Genomic DNA, 17907 nt, shown 5'->3' with positions numbered 1-17907 from the left:
AGCTCCCAGAACATCTTTTCATTGCAACCGTGAGGTGCTCTCCAGGTTTGGACAATCCTAGACTTGGATCATTTTGGGTCCTTTTTATTTTGTAAGCTTTACAGATTATAGCACAAACTGCATTAATCACCACAGCCATAACATTAATGAGCAATCCCTACCTTTCTAGATGTATTTACGGATATTTAGGCATTTGTCAGAATCATTTAGGACTAAGATGGGAAATGCATTCACTCTAAGGGTTATGAACCTTTCAAATTCTGTACTCGAGAGTTATGGGTGCTCTATCTTTGAATATAGTTAAGGCTAGGATAGTTGGATTTTTGGTGCCTCAAAAAAAACAGGATATGAGGACCAGGCGGGAAGGTGGCATTGAAACCCAATATAAGCTTTCATCATGTTGAATGGCAGAGCAGGCTCAACAGACCATATGGTCTTCTGCTATTTTTGTTAATCCCTTCCTTACAATTAAGTATCATTATTGCAAGAACCTTTGATAATGCAATTATTGTCTTGTGCAATGTTAATTGAGTTGCAGCCAAGAGATTTGGTTGGCAAGTTTTTAATAAATTATGGCTTGATGCCAGTTAGAATCTTGAAAGTAAAATGTATCTGTATTATTATACTCAAGAATCTGTCTAGACTTGACTTTGTCACTTTTTTGTTGTTCAATAAAATATTGCTGAAGTGAATAGATTTGTGTGTGCATCCCCCATTTCCTTTGCCTCTTGGCAACTGTTCCTTGAGACATCTAACCCTTAAGCTTGGAAATTCCCCAAACTTTTCAGGCACGATTCCCCTTGAAATACGCCATTTTAGTCACATATTCCTATATCTCCTTTGGCTCAATCTCTGTTTTTCTTGTATGAGCCTATGTCTCCTTTTTCTTCATCTTTGTTCTCACCATATTTCAGACATTATCACCTCTACCATTTTAACCATTCTGATACCCACTGGCATATTTCCTTTCTTCTCCACTTTTTGTTCTGTTCCTCAAATTCTGATCACCTGGAATATCTTCTACAATGTTAGCTGTTAGCCATAGCAAATGTGTTGTGTTATGGGGAAAGGAGAAGGTAGAGGGCTTGGGTAAAATATTCTATTAGAGTTGGTGCAGACTCAGTGGGCCAAATGGCAGCCTCCTGCACTGTAGGGATTCTACGAGGAAAGGTTTGCATCTGAAATATCAACGGGCTCCTGTTTTCTTGATTTTGTTGTCTAATTTCCTTGGCTACAAGTTCAAAACTAAATTGAAAAAACATTCTACTGTGATGTTGCTTTATGGGGTTATACAAGCACTAATGAAAAGTCTGCTAAATTGAAAAGGAATATGTGGATTATTATGAAAACTCGCTCAGATCCCTGCAGTTTTAAGTTAAAGGTTAAATGTTTGACCACATTTCAGTGTAGATGTTAACAGTAGTATAGGTTGAGGTGTATGGAGGAAAACCCTTTGTAAATAGGTCATAACATTGCGATATGTGCCATCATAGAATCATTGAATGATTACAGCATAGTTTGGCCCACTGTGTCCTTGTTGGCGCTCTGCAGTAGCAATTCACCTTGTGCTACTTCCCTGTCTTTTTCTTGGTACTCCTGCAGATAATGATTCATTGCCTCTTGAATGCTGCGATTGAACTTGCCCCCACCACGCTATCAAGTAGCTTGTTGTAAATCCTAATTATTTGCTGCTCAAAAGATGTTTGCTTCATGCCACTATAGCTTCTTTTGCTAATTACCATAAATCTATGTCATAGAATCATAGAGGTTTATAGTATGGAAATAGGCCCTTCGGCCTAACCTGTCCATGTTGCCCTTATTTTTTTAAACCCCTAAGGTAATCCCAATTGTCTGCATTTGGCCCATATCCCTCTATATCCATCTTATCCATGTGACAGTAAAATGATACCCACGTCATCTTCTATCTCTGGCAGCTTGTTCTACCCTCTGTATGAAAAAATTGCCCCTCTGGGCACTTCTTTCTCTCCCCTCACACCTTAAACCAATGCCCTCTAATTTTAGACTCTCCTATCTTTTGGAAAAGATATTCACCATCTAGCTGATCTGTGTCCCTCGTTATTTTATAGACCTCTATAAGATCATCCCTCATCCCTCTATGCTCCAGAGGAAAAATGTCCCAGTCTATCCAGCCTCTCTTTATAACTCAAACCATCAAGTCCCAGTAGCATGCTAGTAAATCATTTCTGCACTCTTTCTAGTTTAATATCCTTTCTATAATAGGGTGACCAGAACTGTACACAGTATTCCAAGTGTGGCCTTAACAATGTCTTGTACACCTTCAACAAGATGTCCCAACTCTTCTATTCAATATTCTGACCAGTGAAACCAAGCATGCTGAATGCCTTCTTCACTACTCTGTCCACCTGTGACTCCACTTTCAAGGGACTATGAACATGTACCCTTAGATCTCTGTTCTGTAACTGTCCCCAATACCCTACCGTTAACTGAGTAAGTCCTGCCCTGATTCAATCTACCAAAATGCTTCACCTCACATTTATCTAAATTAAACTCCATCTGCCATTTGTTGGCCCACTGACCCAATTGAAAAGATCTTGTTGCAATTGGAGATAACTATCTTCACTATCCAATTTGCCACCAATCTTGGTGTCATCCGCAAACTTACTAACCATGCCCCCTATAGTCTCATCCAAGTCATTTAATTTAAATGACAAATAAGTGGACCCAGTACTGATCCCTGAGACACACTGCTGATCCAGTTTGAAATACAATCCTCTACAAAATTGTCTTCTGTCAAGAAGCCAATTTTGTATCCATTTAGATACTTCACCCTGGATCCTGAAAGATTTAACCTTACGCAACAACCTACCATGCGGTGCCTTGTCAGAGGCCTTGCTAAAATTCACGTAGACAACATCAACTGCACTGCTGTCATCTACCTTCTTGGTTATCCGTTCAAAAAACTCAGTCAAATTTGTGAGACATGATTTTCCACTGACAAAGCCACGTTGACTGTCCCTAATCAGTCCTTGTGTCTCTAAATGTCTGTAGATCCTGTCTCTCAAAATACCTCCCACCAACTTACTCAGCACTGATGTGACCTTATTGGGGAACAGTTTTTCTCTCTCTACTTTTGTCTAAATCCCACATGATTTTGAATGCCTCTATCAAATCTCCTCTCAACCTTCTCAGAGGACAGCAGTGCAGCTTCTCCAATTTACCCACTGAGCTGAAGTAAAAGTCTTGCGTGGAAGTGTTGTCACAACATCCCTGTACTCTTAGTAATCGCTCTTAACTCCTGCATCTTTTTAATTTGGTGTTTAGAAACTGGAGAGAACCTTAATTATTGGTTACAAGAGCTAAACAAGGACACTCTGGATTTGTGGGGGAAGAAGGAGGAGGCAAAAATGGCACATTTATATCACGATCACTTCAGGCTGCGACAGCCCAATGTGTGGCCTTCCCCATTGAAGGGCACGAACCCAAAATTCCTCTCTCTGATATGCCAGATTCTTGCTCCAAGCAAGAATTTTCCCATCCATCAGTTTGCAGTTGTAAGGGTGTAATCTGGGTTCCAAGTTCCTGTTCTCCAGGCAAATTCCAAATTGTCACTGGGAAATCAGAAATCTCTGCCTTGTACCGTGATTCATTCTCAAAGAATCATCATACTGTGCAAGAAAATATTTTTCAAAATCTGAAAAGTATCATTTTGCATTTTATTGATGTTATTTTTCACACTGCACCCTACAGCATATAGAAATTCAAGCTCATCTTTGGAGTAAGCACATATGTCTGGTTTAGGAAGACTGCTTTTAATCTGAAATTTTGCTCGGGTATGAGGAATATTTTGAAAGTTAATCTTTATAACCTTTCCTGAAGCACAGTTGTAATGTAAGAGTAGAAAGCACTCAGCTGTTGTTGCCAGTGTTTGAGAGCTTTTTGAAAGCCCAGTGGTAGCGACTTTGAGATATGGGATCTAGCCGAGTGCTCAAGAGCTCCAGTTTACAACTGGTGCTGAAAGGCTGTGTGTAGTATGTATATGGAATGCAATGCACCAAGACAAGATCTTGCCACGTAATTGCAGAACTTGAGCTGCCTTTCTGATCTGCAACAGCTCACTGAGCTGGGGTGCCAGCAAGGGGCTGAACTTCAGCTTAAATGTGAAGCTGAGCCTCACCACAAGACGCTTAGTGTAGTTTGTTCTTAAGCTTCGAATTCTGCTGCTACTTTGAGAACAGAGAAATATAATACAGGTACTTAATTTCCTGTCTATCCCCAACCTTGTGGGGTGCCTCAAGTTTTCAGCAGAAGTTAGCAGGTCTTTTTTTTTTTGTTACAAGCCATATTTTGGTTGAGGATCTTTTGTTTTTAACTTGATGGTCATATTATGTTTATGCAGTTGTATTTTTATTACTGCAGCAGTAGTTATGTTATGTGATCTATCATTCTCTATAAAGCATCCACTGTGTGGCATATAAAGGGAATGGTAAGCTTACACTGGATTCAGAGGCACCTATCTCCCCAGAGACTCAACTGTAAGCGTGCAACAAAATCATACAGAACAGGATTCGATTCCTGTTCAGTTAATTAATCTTGGAGTGGCAATAATGTGCTTCCATTTCCTTCAGTTCCAGTATTATTATTTATTGCTGTCTCTGGGGATGCTGCTGAAGAATTTCATGTCTTTCTGTGATGAGAACAGGATTGGTCTAGGTTGAGATAATGCTCAAAAGTTGCCTCACGGCCAAGATTGTCATTGTTTAGACCCGTATGAAGAATGGCCAATTTGGACAGGTACCAGTGAGACTCTTGTTGAAAGCTAAGAATCACAGTACCGTCAAGAAAGGCAGAAAAGTGAGTAAAACTCAAGCTACTCTTGTCGCATAATTGTCACCACAGGGAAAGGTAAACACATTTTCCAGGCACCTTCAGTTAATTCCCCCATGATAGTGTCAAGCTCAGTTAGTCATTCTTGACAGTCAGAAGCTCAGTGCAAGCTTTGGACGTGACAAAATCCCATCAGGATTTCCTGGGAAAAGGCAATTGTGCCTCCTGAAGAATTGATTAAACAGCTTCACCTGTTTGGATGTGCACTACACAACATCTTTTGAAGTTGCTGGGAAGTGTGTGTTTTGTACAGTAATGGAATTGGGATAGAGAGAAAGTAATATGCTTGGTGAGAGTAATGTGGAAGGTTTCTTTGTATGTGGAAAGAGTATTAATGTTTGTACTTAACGCCTTCTGGCATCAACATTCAAAACACTTCACATAATGAGTTTCACATAATGAAAGGTTTGACTGTTATTTTGGTTGTACTCTGTATAAGCTGCAATCCTTTACTGAGTTATTCCTCCTTTTCTTCAACAGAAATTCAGTGGTATTTCCGGTTGCTCATTTATGGAGTTTCTGAAAGGCAGCAGGGACTATTGCCAGGCACAGCACGGCCGCCTCGCGGACAAGTGAACTCGAGGTCTCTCCCGTCTCCACTCCACAAAGAAGCCACCTTAAGCATAAAAGTGCCAACAGCAAACTGGGATTCACCTGGATACTGGATTTAAAAATTGGATAGTTTGTGAGAAGCACAGGACATTTGTTCTTTCCATGACCTAGTCTGGATGGGGTAAATCTGCTCGTGTTTTCTGCAATTGGATGCTTTAAAGAGCACCATTGCACAGAGACACCAACTGAAACGTGCCAGTCTGAATTGGACTTCACATCACGTGTGCTGAGTCCAGTTGTGAGAGTGGAGGTTTTAAAAGCACAAGTACCAACAGTGAAAAGAAGCACACGGTGCTACTTCAGAGGCTCTCCCTTTTTTAATATTTTTTTTTCTGAAGTTGTACAAGTATTGCAGCCACAATGAACCGCCCAGCCCCAGTAGAAATCAGCTCCGAGAGTATGAGGTTTCTCATCACACACAACCCAACCGATGCTACCCTCAACAAGTTCACAGAGGTAAAAACAAACTTATCTTCAGATCAGTTTCGTAAATAACGTGATCAACATGGAAACTGATGCAATGTTTTCACTGCATTGTGCAATCCTCTCTGGGCTTTTGGTTCAGATGTAGTCCTGAAGGAGAGGATAAAGCCCTAAAAGGAAACAAATGGCACTGTGTGATTGTCGTTCACCTTTGGCACTTCAAATTGAGCACAGTTAGAGGAAGATGGTCTCCTGTCTACACATACCAACCCCCCACGCAACCCAACAAATGCAAGAGTCCTAAGTAAACATATTTGTGCATTCCCGGCCAGCACCGGTGGCCAAAAGTCCACAAGACAAAACAGTCTTTGCATTTAGCATTCATAGACAACCAGTGGGTGGTCTTGTTGGAAAATGACATGTGGATGAGCATGCACGAATTTAAGTCAGCTTGCACAATTGGAGGCTTTTTTTTCAAGCAGCATTGCATTATCAACAGTGTCAAATTGCTGGCCATTTGCCTGTGTTTTTTCAGCCTGCCCTTAACGACTGGCATGGTGATATGCAACAGCAACAATGTTTAACTCTGCTTAATTTGGAAAAGAAAAACCCTGTCCCAATTCTGGTGCCTTCTAATCATCTTTTCCAAACCGTAATCCCCATAATACTTTGCAGAAAGAAGCAAAATGGTACAAGAGTATGAATTCAGAGGACTAAAGGTTGCATCTAAATTAGTAGATACAGCTTAGTAGAAACTCTTCAATTCAAACTTCTGGAATGGATGTGCGTTTATTCCATTTACATATTAAGTGGTTAAATGGCATTAATAATTAGTCTTAAACAGGTTCTTCTCACTTCTCTCCCGCATTCTCCCCGTCTCTCTCTCTGTCTCTCTCTCTCCTCCCTGGCAGGCCTCTCTCTAGTGCCCTTCCTGTCGCTCCCCCTTTCCCTAGTATGTAACTGGTATTGGTAAGTTACGTTGTGGAAATGAATCTGTATCCTTCCATTATATCCTACAATATGCCAACTTGCTGATTTCTGGTAACCGTATTCCTCTTGTCTTCATTTTACAGTGTAAACAGATGGTTAGTGTGTTTATGTCCTCTGAATTCAAGTTTTTGGGTTGCTCTAGCATGTCAAATTGTGAAGGTTTCTTTTGTGCTGGCTGTGGAGCCCAATGAAATGGGTTTATCAGTCAGTACAGTTTGTAACCTAGAAAAGTATATGCTATTAAACTGCCAAATTTGGTTCAAATCATCTCCCTGAGGATGTTTGGAATGCCATACTTGTGCATGACATGAGTTGTGCTGAGCTTGTTGTTGAGTCACACACATTGAGATGATGAAGAGGAAGCTTTGCTCTCTTTTCTGCTCTTTGCCAGGTGTTTGAGACTGTCTCTGCGTACAGAATATTTAACTCAAAGCAGGGTAGAGTCAATGATCAGGCAGACTGATCTCCCAGGCTAGGATAGGGTCAGTGATCAGGGTAGCTGGTAAGGTTAAACCAAGGCATTGCCTGATGAAATATTTCAAAGCCATCTTGATCTTTTGGCTAAAATGAAGCATTAGATCAAGCCCAGGATGGGATGCAATGCCTTATCTTGTCAGCTTGGATCTTGTTTGTCCCTCTCACGGGGACCGTGAATTGGAGTGGATTTGAATTTGGAATAATTTTTTTTTACAAGGTTCTGCAAACCAGGGCCAGCAGTAAAACATGGGGAGTGACTTGTTCACGTGAATTAATGGTAAATGTACACTGTGGTTCTGCAGTGGAAAATTCTGCATTTGTTTGCTTTGTTCACAGAGGCTGCAGGTGCTCATTTTTAATTATTATATTTGAAGTGGCATTTAACATATTTCAGCCAGGAATTACATCGTTCCAGGTGTTTACTTAGACATGGCTAAAGTTATTATCTCATCCCCGTACATCAATAGTGTCTTAATACTCTCTCTTCCCTCCAGTTAAAGGTTATTCATCTTTGTTAACTATAAAGATTTTTATTAGTTTACTCCTGTGATTTCTGCTGCCCTATTTAGCAGTATTTATTTTTGCAAATTAAGTTTTCCATACGTTCCATGTCTTTTTTTTCTGGTCCTTACTGTAAATGGCATTTGTGGGCAAATTTAAATTTAGGTGTCAGGAATGTTACTGTTGTATGATTGTTTTATCCGTGTTTTAAAAAAATTAAGACAATTAAGTGAGTGCAAGACTATTAATCCAGAAACTTAGCTAATGTTCTGGCGTCCTGGGTTCAAATCCTTCCACAGCAGATGGTGGAATTTGAATTCAATAAATAAAAATCTGGAATTAAGAACCTACTGATGACCATAAAACCACTGTCGAGTGTTGTAAAAACCCATCTAGTTTACTATATCTTTTAGGGAAGGAAACCGGCTGTCCTTGCCTAATCTTGCCGACGTTTGACTCCAATGTCACAGCAATGTGGTTGACTCTCAACTGCTTCTGAACAAGGGCAGCTAGGGATGGGCAGTAAATGTTGGCCAGCCAGCAATACTCATGTCCCATGAATGAATTTTTTAAAAAAAGGTTCAGCAATTATGGCAATTATCTGAGCACAATTTCACATCCAAAATTTTCACATCCAAAGAATGATTGTGTGCTCTGACATATGCAAACACACAGAAGTTTGAAGCCTTCATTTAGATTTCATTGTGTCTCAATGGTAATTGCCTCGTTATTATCTATGAAAATTTTATAGATTGCATGTATGTAGTAGATGTATTTGAAGAGGTCAGTCTGTAACGAAATGGTTTAACTTTAGACTCCAATTTGTTTATGCATATTGTAGATTACTTGCATCACTAAAAGTATCATCAAAATATTCAAGTCTTTATGAAGAGATCTGTTCTAAGTCTACTTCATGACATGGCCTTTCTTTTTGCCTGCTGATCTCCCGAATTGAAGCTGGTACCCTAACTGAATCTATGAGCCAAGTACATCTCAGCATTGTGGTCTGAATTGAAGAACCATTTCAAGTGGCATACATTGGAATTTTTATCAAATGAATGGTTGCTTTGTATTTTGCTTAGTGTATTCTCCCCCACTGAAGGCATTTTTTTCAGTGTTGCTACACCTGATGAACACTTTTTTAAGCCGTCGGATTCTTCAAGCTTTGACATTGAAGAAACTGGAACTTTTATGTGATCATGAAATCAACTTGTAATCTATAAATCAGACCCTAAACCTGTTATAAGTTCCCCTTCAAAATTTGAACTTGCTTAAAAAACAGCAAATTTTAAAAACAGTAAAGATTTCATACGTTTCCTCATGGATAAAAGAAGAGGTTTTATGTTTAATGGGTTTGGTTTGTACAACTCTGCATGTGGAAAGTAGTTGATGGGAGGAAGAAATGGATTGCACAGGAATACTAGGACCATCCACAAAGAACTTTCATCCATTTCATGCCTAGCTAATCTCCGCTATAGTACTACACAGACATGTCCTTGCTGGACCAACTGACGGGCAGCACGACAGCTCAGTGACTATCACTGTTTGCTGTGCAGATACATGGACCTGGGTCGGATCTCCGACTTGGGTCGGTGTCTGTGGGAGTTTGCATATTCTCCCTGTGCTTGCATGGGTTTTCTCCAGGTGCTCCGGTTTCCTCCCACACCCCAAAAATGTGCTTTTAGGCTGATTAGTGTTAACAAATTGTCCCTAAATTAGACCTCCCTTAATCTGGCACACATATAATTCTCTAAATTTGCACACCTTTATTGTGGAGTCCAAGAGGCATAGACAAAAGTCATAGGTAGAAGAAGGATTGGAATGAGGCACTCAATGAATGTTAAAATGGCGGTGCGGGCTTGTTGGGCCGAAGGGCCTATTTCCTGTGCTGTGTTGTTCTTTGTTCTTTATTTTTCCTGAAGTGAGGTTCGCATCATTCCACCCCACTAATTGGCAGGGTTCTCAATCTCTCTGACCCATCTTCTGCCCAACCAGTCCACGCAGAACCACGTTCTCCTTGTCTTCTCTTTTCACCGTACCAACCTCTAATCAAAAGATTGTCCTCCTCCATTTCTGCCAACTCCAGCATGATGCCACTACCAAACACATCCTCCCCTCACCCCTCTGTCAGTATTTCATAGTGACCCCTCCGTGGCATCTTCATTCACTTCTTCATTACCCCCACCTCCCATTCTCTTCCCATGTAATTGACAGAGGTGTAACACCTGCATCTTTACCTCCTCCCTCTTCACTGTCCAAAGCCCTAAAATACACTTCCCAGATGAAGCAGCGATTTACTTGCACTTTGTTCAATTTAGTCTGCTGCATTTGCTGCTCACAATGAGGTGGTCTCTATGTTGGGAGACTAAACACAGACTGGGTGAGTGCTTTGCAGAACACCTTCACTCAGTCCACAAGCATGACTCCAACTTGTCTCTTGCTAGTCATTTCAATTCACCACCTTGCACTAGTCATTTCAACTCACCACTTTGACCAACTACAGTGTTTGAGTGAAACCCAGTGCATATTGAAGGAACTCAGTTCCTAATGTTCCAATTAAGCACTTTGCAGCCATCATTGAGTTAAGTCAACAATTTCACACTGAGCTCTGTCCTCTACTTTGATGAATTTTCTTCCCAACCACCCAAAGAGCCATTCTGTAACACGTCCTTATGTTTTACTTTCAGAGAGTGCCGACAGTTTGCTACTAAAATACTCTGCTATCTGATTTTTATGCCCGTTAGCATCCGACTTCATCTTAACACTATCGTTTACACAATCTTTGTCTTTTGCCCACAACATCTTTTTCAAGATGTTAGACGCTTCTAGTTTCTGCCTATCCATGACCTTCTGTTTTGTTCCGCCTGCTCCAACCCATCTCTTCAGTACCAAGCCTATCACATTTCTCCCTCTCCAGCTCTGAAGAAGAATCCACACTAACTTTGTTTCACTCTTCATCAGCTGAGTTTTTCCAGTGTTTTTATTTCAGATTTCCAGCATCAGCAGTCTTTTGCTTTTACTACACACCGTGGCTTTTCCCAAGAAGGGACTAACTTAACCAGGCTATGTTTGTATACCAAAAAACAAAATACAGCAGATGCTGGACATTTTCAATAAAAACACAAATTGTGGGAAAGATGCAGCAACATGAGTAATATTCATGGAGAAATGTTTCAGACTGAGTTTTTGTTTGAACCAGTTCAGGTGATGGGTCACTAACCTGACATATTAACTCTACTATCCATTAAGGTTACCTGACCTGATGAGTGTTTCCAGCATTTTTAATCCTAATGATCGCACACTTCATGTTTGGGCAGCTTCAGAATGCCATTGTAAATGCCTGGGAAATTACCATACATTTTCCATTGCAGTTTATGCCTTACATGTTTCTCGGTGATAATGCAACCTACAAGTCTAAAGCATAAAATTGCTGGCTTTTATGGCCTGTCCTAATTGCCCTGAAAAGATGGTAACGGCTTTTTCTTGAACTGCTCCAATTCCTATGGTATTCTTCATAGAAATTCCAAACAGCTGAATGGCTTGTTAAGCTACTTGTGAGAACAGTTGGCTGTCAACCATATTAATGTGGGACTGGAGTTGTGTAAAAGACCAGAACATGTTTCTTGGCTCAGGATTTTCTCTTTGTTTCTAATTTGCGCATTCTTAGGAGGCCACAATATTTTTTTAACTTAGTTGCACCAGGTACAACCATCCTGGGATACGCCCAGGATGTCAGAACTCCAGCCTTCCAGAGTGACCTTTTGAAGTGTTTCCTTTGACTGCCTTGACTGTGCAGCCCAAATTTGAGTTCTCCATAGAAGATTTGTTTTGGTAAGCGAGTGTCAGGCATTCTGGCTACATGACCAACTCAACTCAGTTGTGATTATCGCAATATGGTGTGGATTCTTGGCAGTGCATCTCAGGTAGCACCACCGAGGTATTTTGTCCTGCCATCTGATATTCAGAGACCTGAAGGCAGCTCAAGTGAAAGTAGTTGAGCTTCTTAAAGTGGCATTGGTATACATCCAAGTCTTGCATGTGTAGAGCAGTTTGGGCAGGACTGTTGTTTACAGTTTGTTTTGCCCCCCTTCATATCCAGACTAATGTTCAAAGTCATCTGAAGGCTGCACTTGTGTTGGCAGTTATTGATGTCTCATCAATAAAGAAAGCTTGAGAGAGAATGTGCTGCTGAGATAAGTGAACTTATTCTGTCCTGGCAGGTTCTTGTCATGGACTGAGACCTTGTACTGGACATGGGGCTTCCCTTGAGCAAAATAATCCAGTACTTCAGTTTTCTTCATGCTGATTGTACTGTTATGAAGTATGACCAGCTCTGAAGCAGTGGCTAATGCACAGTCATCAGCAAGCAGGAAATCGTGAAGTAGGTCCCTGAAGATCTTGATCTTTGCCAAGTGTCGTCTCAGGTTGAGGTGTGTCCCAATCTGATTTTGATACCAGGACCACCATTGCAGAAGCTCTGACAGCATGGTGGAGAAAACCATGCTATCATAGAGTCATTGGGAGTCAGCATGAAACAGGCCCTTTGGCCCAACTCGTCCATTCTGACCAAGTTCCTAAACTGAACCGGACCCATTTGCCTGTGTTTGGCCCATATCCCTGGAAACCTTTCCTATCCATGTGCCTGTCCAAATGTCTCTTTAATTGTACCCATCTCTACCACCTCGTCTGGCAGTTAATTCCATATACGCACTATCCTCTGTGGAAAAAGTAGCCCCTCAGGTCCCTTTTTAAATCTTTTTCCTCCTCACTTAAACCTATGCCCTCTAGTTTTGGACTGTCCTACCCTGAAGAAAAGACCTTGACTATTCACCTTACCTATGTCCCTCATGATTTTATAAACCTCTAAGGTCGCTCCTCGTCCTCGTATGTTCCAGGGGATAAAGTCCCAACATATCCGGCCTCTCCTCTATAATTCAAACCTTCCAATCTTGGTAACATCCTTGGAAACCTTGTTTGCAACCTTTCCAGTTTAATAAAATCCTTCCTAACAGAACACAACAGAATAAACCATTGGTCTGAAATACGCACATCAATCTTTAGTTCTTTCGATGGAACTGATTGGCAAATCTTGTTCAATATCCACATGGTCATCTTCATGTTCACATGATTCAATGAAACCATTAAGCTTAAAAAAAGTTCCATGGCGTCACAGTGACACAGTTGCAATGCCTTTCACATACCATGCTCAAACTCCTTTAACACTTTAAATGCACTTTTTAAATCTTTGGAATTACAGTAATTCCACTGAGTTACAATAGTTATTCAATTTGCACTAAGCCCAAAGAGCCAGGGAGAAGTTTTGGTGCAAAAAGAGACTTGCAGCCATTGTGTGCACCGGCCAAAAAGAGAAAAGAAACAAACTAGCCACTCGCTTTTAATTCACTTTCCAGCACCTGCTCTGTAGCCTTACGGGTTATAGCACTTCAAGTACGGATCCGGGGATCTTCTAAATGAGTTGAGCACCTCAGCCATCAGTTTTGGCAGTGAACTCCAGATGCTCACCACCCTCTGTGAAAAAGCTTTTCCTCATGTTCTCGTCAATTCTCCTTTCAATCACCATAAGTCTGTGCTCCCTGATAAACATATGGATGATATTGGAATAATTTAGGTTAGATGGGCTTTAGATTGGTTTTGCAGGTCGGCACAACATCAAGGGCTGAAGGGCCTGGCCTGTACTGTGCTGTAATGTTTTATGTTCATTGACTTATTCAGCTGGGGAACTAGACCTTTCCTATCTATCCTATTTAGTCCCCTCATAAATTTTTACACCTCAATTAGGTGTACACCTCAGCCTTAAGAAAGCATCCAAGCCGATCCAGTGTTTCCTCATGACAGTTTTCATGCCCTACCAACACTCTTATAAATCTCCTTTGTACATTCTCGAAAGCAATTTTGCCCTCCTTGTAGTATGATGACCAAACTGTGTATACAATTCCAGCTGTAGTCTAACAGTTCCAGCTTTGCATCTCTGCTTTTGCATTCAATGCCCTGTCCAATAAAGGAAAGTATTCCACATGCTTCCTTTGCCACCTTTATCCAAATGTAGTGCCACCTGTGGACATGCACTCCTCAGCCCCTGTCAGTATCCTCCTGTTTATTGAGTATTCCCTTGCTTTTTTAGCCCTCTCCAGATGCATTACCCCACGCATTTCCAGATTGAATTCTATTTGCCACTTTTCTGCCACTCAGCCAAACCATTGATATAATTTTGAAGAGGGCAGCACTCCTCTTCACTATCAACTGCATGGCCAGTTTTTGTGTGAGCTGCAAATTTCCCCATCCTGCCTCTCATATTTAAGTCCAAACCATTAATATTTACAACATATAATGAGGTCCCACGGGCAATTAGAACAACCAAAACTACAGAAAGCCTGCAGGTCTCCTTTGAATTGCCACTATACTATCCACACCATGAGACTCCAGTTGTGAATACAGCAAATGCTCTGGAAGAAATGGATATTGTTTCAATTCCAATTATGTCAAAGGTTTTCAGTTGTCCTCTAAATCTGATAAAATTCCACTTGGGAGTATAATTTGCCATCAGCATTTGCCAATTAAAATTTTTCAATTTGCAGGGAAAAGCATCAAGCCTCAGGTTTCTGTAATCTTTAACGTAGATAAACTCTGTTGGCTTTCCCCGTGCATCAGTAAATTTAAGACTGACTTTATTTTTGCTGCTTCTGTTTATTTTTCCCTATTTGCACTCATTTTTTAGTTTTTAACTAAACCAAAATAAATTACAGTTCAGTGAAAATACAAAATGGTGTAAAGCCTAAAATTAAAAACACAAACCAGCCTCAAAACTCCAAGAATGAGCAAGCCTTTGAGTTATTGATTGCATTCCTGCCCCCAAATCACAAGTTATAGGACTTGAACTTTCCTCAGGCCAGCACAGAAACCAATCCAAAGTTAGAGCTTTGAAATATGGACCTGATAACCAGCCAGTTATTGTTGATAGTGCAAAGTCACACAAAGTAACCCAAATATGTAGTCGCATAGACACCTAGCTTCCATATACAAGTAAAGGAGCAAATGATAGTTGAAGTTTATATGTTGGTTTAAACAATTAGCTGTGAAATGTAGAGAACTTTGGAAGAGTAAGTATTATATCTTTGAACAGATCCCTCTCTCTTTGATATCTGAAAACTTTTAAGTATAATGTGAGTCTCTGCTTCATTTATCAAATAGCATATCACTGCCCATTGTAGACTGCATTGACCGTGTCTTTTGTCCTATTGTCCACAGTTGCCTGTCCCCTCTGACAAAACAAACGTTTGTATAAATCGAGACTAGTGAGAGAAAGCAGAAACAGAATGAAACTTCCCAAGGATCTTTTTTTTAACAAAGTATTTGTGCCTTCCAGGAGCTGAAAAAGTATGGTGTTACCACACTGGTTCGAGTTTGTGAAGCCACTTATGACAAGGCTCCTGTCGAGAAAGAAGGCATCCAGGTTTTGGTGAGTAGCTGTTAATTACAAATAGAATTATTTTAGATTTTGGAGCTAACCTGTTGACAAAGCAGTGGTTGGAACTGTTGTAGGATGTGGGTTTTGTCCCAGTGATTTGAGTTTCTGTTGAAATCATCAAGCCATTGAGCAAACCCAGAAGCAATCATGCGTTATGAAAAGGTCATTTCCTCCACCAAGTTCATCTTTATGGTATCCCTATAGAAAGAGATGTCATGCTGGGAGTTGACTTTGCTGGTTTTAGAGTCAGAATTATAAGCATTTGGAGATGGTGCACTTATCCTGTGTTTTTTTTTTAAGTATAAAATGTGTGGAATGGGCAAGGGGTCAAGGTGGGATAGACTTGTCAAAATTTGAGGTTTAATTAGCTTAATAGCACAAGAGTATTTAAGCCCCTGACTGAGTTGTACAGGTATGTATTAGAGAACTTGTAGAATCATAAGTGAAGTCCTCAAGTTCCAGAGATTAACCAGATCTTGATTTTAGTTAGAATTCATCAGTGAGGCAAAGGAGTGAAAAAGGAACTTCTCCAAAACTCCCAGGCCTCTAAAATTCAAATGGGATGAACCAGCAGACCTGAAATAAGCGTTGAATAGATTCAATTGACTAGGCTTCAGTGACCAGATTGTGAGGATTTTGAGTTTGACGTTGGGTACACCTGATCAAAAATACAATGACTTCATTCTAAAATCCTCTGCTGCCAGTCCTCATCCGGTCCATCTCAAATTCTCTAATGAATTCCCCCAACCCTCCCATAAGAAATACCATTCTTTTTTTTAAAAAGAGAGTTCAGTATTGAGTATTTCTTATATAGAAGGTAATACATGGAGGGGAATCTAATGACTTGATAAGTTGCAACTTTGTTCCTAAACTTTATTAGCACTTCAACCCCATTAGGTGCCTGAAAGTCATATATCAATCTATCTGTCCCTCCCTCTAGTTTTATTGCCCCCTCTTCCTCTGTTTTAAATATGAATATTATACAGACAGGTCCAGGTGTGTTCTTCAGTTTACAGTTTAACTGAGCAGCAGTTACTATGCCTCGAATAATGATCGAATCGGATACGATTTTGTTACCTGGAAAGTGTGCTTCCAAGATCTCTTACAAATCAAAGCACCTACAATCAGTGTTATCATTCAAGTTTGGTATTGTGTTCAGAGACTAAACATTCTGTATCTTTAGGATATTGCTATTGCACTGGTGATGTGACATGCTGTTCATCTGCTGGGAGGTAACTAAAGTTGTGAACTTGAATAAACTAATGTGGAATATTAAGTTATGATTTTCCAGCAGTTGTCACTGAGAAGCCCATGAACGTAGTTCACAATTGCACCAAGGCAAATTGACCAGCTTTTTATCATGTAGTGATCACTCTAGTTTGCTTTTGGTGAATTCAGATGAATGTGATGATTGGAAGTGAACTGGTTTTGGCTAGTAACTTTTTATTCAAGGCCATAACTTGCCACTCTCTAGCATGCTGCAATACCATAACTGTACGAATCTTTTCCTCACCTGCACAGCGGGAAGCTCCTCATTACATTCATGGCACTGAGCAATTGTTCAGGTGCTTTTCTGTTGACAGGAAACTAGCTTTATACCATGGTGTTATTTAGGGACCTTCCACTTGTTGCATGGCAGGTAGAGCAGCCCTGTCTCCCAAAAACTCTTAATTAAAGAAAACAATTCACACTGAACTTTAATTTGATGAGCATTTTGCAATAATATGAGCTACAATTTGTATGCCAGATTTGCTGGCACGCAATGTTTACCTCGGGCAACAAGTGAGTAAATGGATTCCTGAATCAGATGATGATTTGAGTCAGATTGTAATCTGCCAAATCAAACTGAAATCTACCAAACCCCTTTAGTTGCTGTCAAATGGTATTATTGAGATTATTTGATCCTGCTTCCACCACCCTCGTAGACCGAGTTGCAGGTCATTACCATTTGCCTCGAAAAAATGTTCTTACTCGCTTCTCACTGCACCTCATATGTTTTGCCAACCACTCAGGGCTGTGCCACACCTTCAAGCATCTATGCACATGAGCCTCTAAGGCCTCTGCCCCTGTACATGTTCTAGAATTATGCCACTTGGTGTATATTGTCTCTACTCCTTTGCCTAAATGCATTGCTGCTCACATCTCGCAATTATAAAGTATTAAATTCTGTCTAGCCAATCTGTTTCCTGTAGCAGAAACTTCATTCTCACTGTCCTCCACACCTTATAAGTTTGAAATTCTAATATTCAAGTCATTTATATACATCAAAAAGGCACTGAACCTGAAGAACGCCACTGTCTACCATCCTCCAGTCTGAAAACAACCATGTACCAAGACGTGTTGTTTTTATCCAAGCTGACACTGACCCTCCTATTCCATGAGCCTCGGTTTTATGTGGTACTTCGTCAGTTTTTTTCTTATCCAGATGGAGACAACATCCATTTCTTTCCCTTATCAATCTTCTCTGTTACTTCATCAAAAATTAAATTAGATTAGTCAACCGTGATCTGCCTTTTACAAATCTGTCCTGGCTATACTTCATTATATCAAAC

General features: G+C 40.4%; 1 protein-coding gene across 4 annotated transcripts in view; it reads left to right on the top strand.

Annotated features, from left to right (window-relative positions):
• The window catches only part of LOC145357939 (protein tyrosine phosphatase type IVA 2-like), a 99709-nt gene that overhangs the window by 56985 nt on the left and 24817 nt on the right, over nucleotides 1-17907 (top strand). For 3 of the 4 annotated variants that reach the window (XM_080211525.1, XM_080211524.1, XM_080211526.1), the window contains exons 2-3: nucleotides 5347-5934; nucleotides 15254-15346. In XM_080211525.1, the coding sequence (XP_080067651.1) occupies nucleotides 5839-5934; nucleotides 15254-15346 (189 nt within the window). In that variant the 5' untranslated portion in view covers nucleotides 5347-5838. The remainder of the gene's footprint in view (nucleotides 1-5346; nucleotides 5935-15253; nucleotides 15347-17907) is intronic. The other variant, XM_080211527.1, reaches the window with a different exon arrangement.

Source organism: Carcharhinus amblyrhynchos, chromosome 24, assembly GCF_965287045.1.
Source record: "Carcharhinus amblyrhynchos chromosome 24, sCarAmb.v2.hapA, whole genome shotgun sequence".
In the NCBI taxonomy this organism is placed as follows: domain Eukaryota; kingdom Metazoa; phylum Chordata; class Chondrichthyes; order Carcharhiniformes; family Carcharhinidae; genus Carcharhinus; species Carcharhinus amblyrhynchos.
This window is presented reverse-complemented; position numbering and strand designations above follow the sequence as displayed.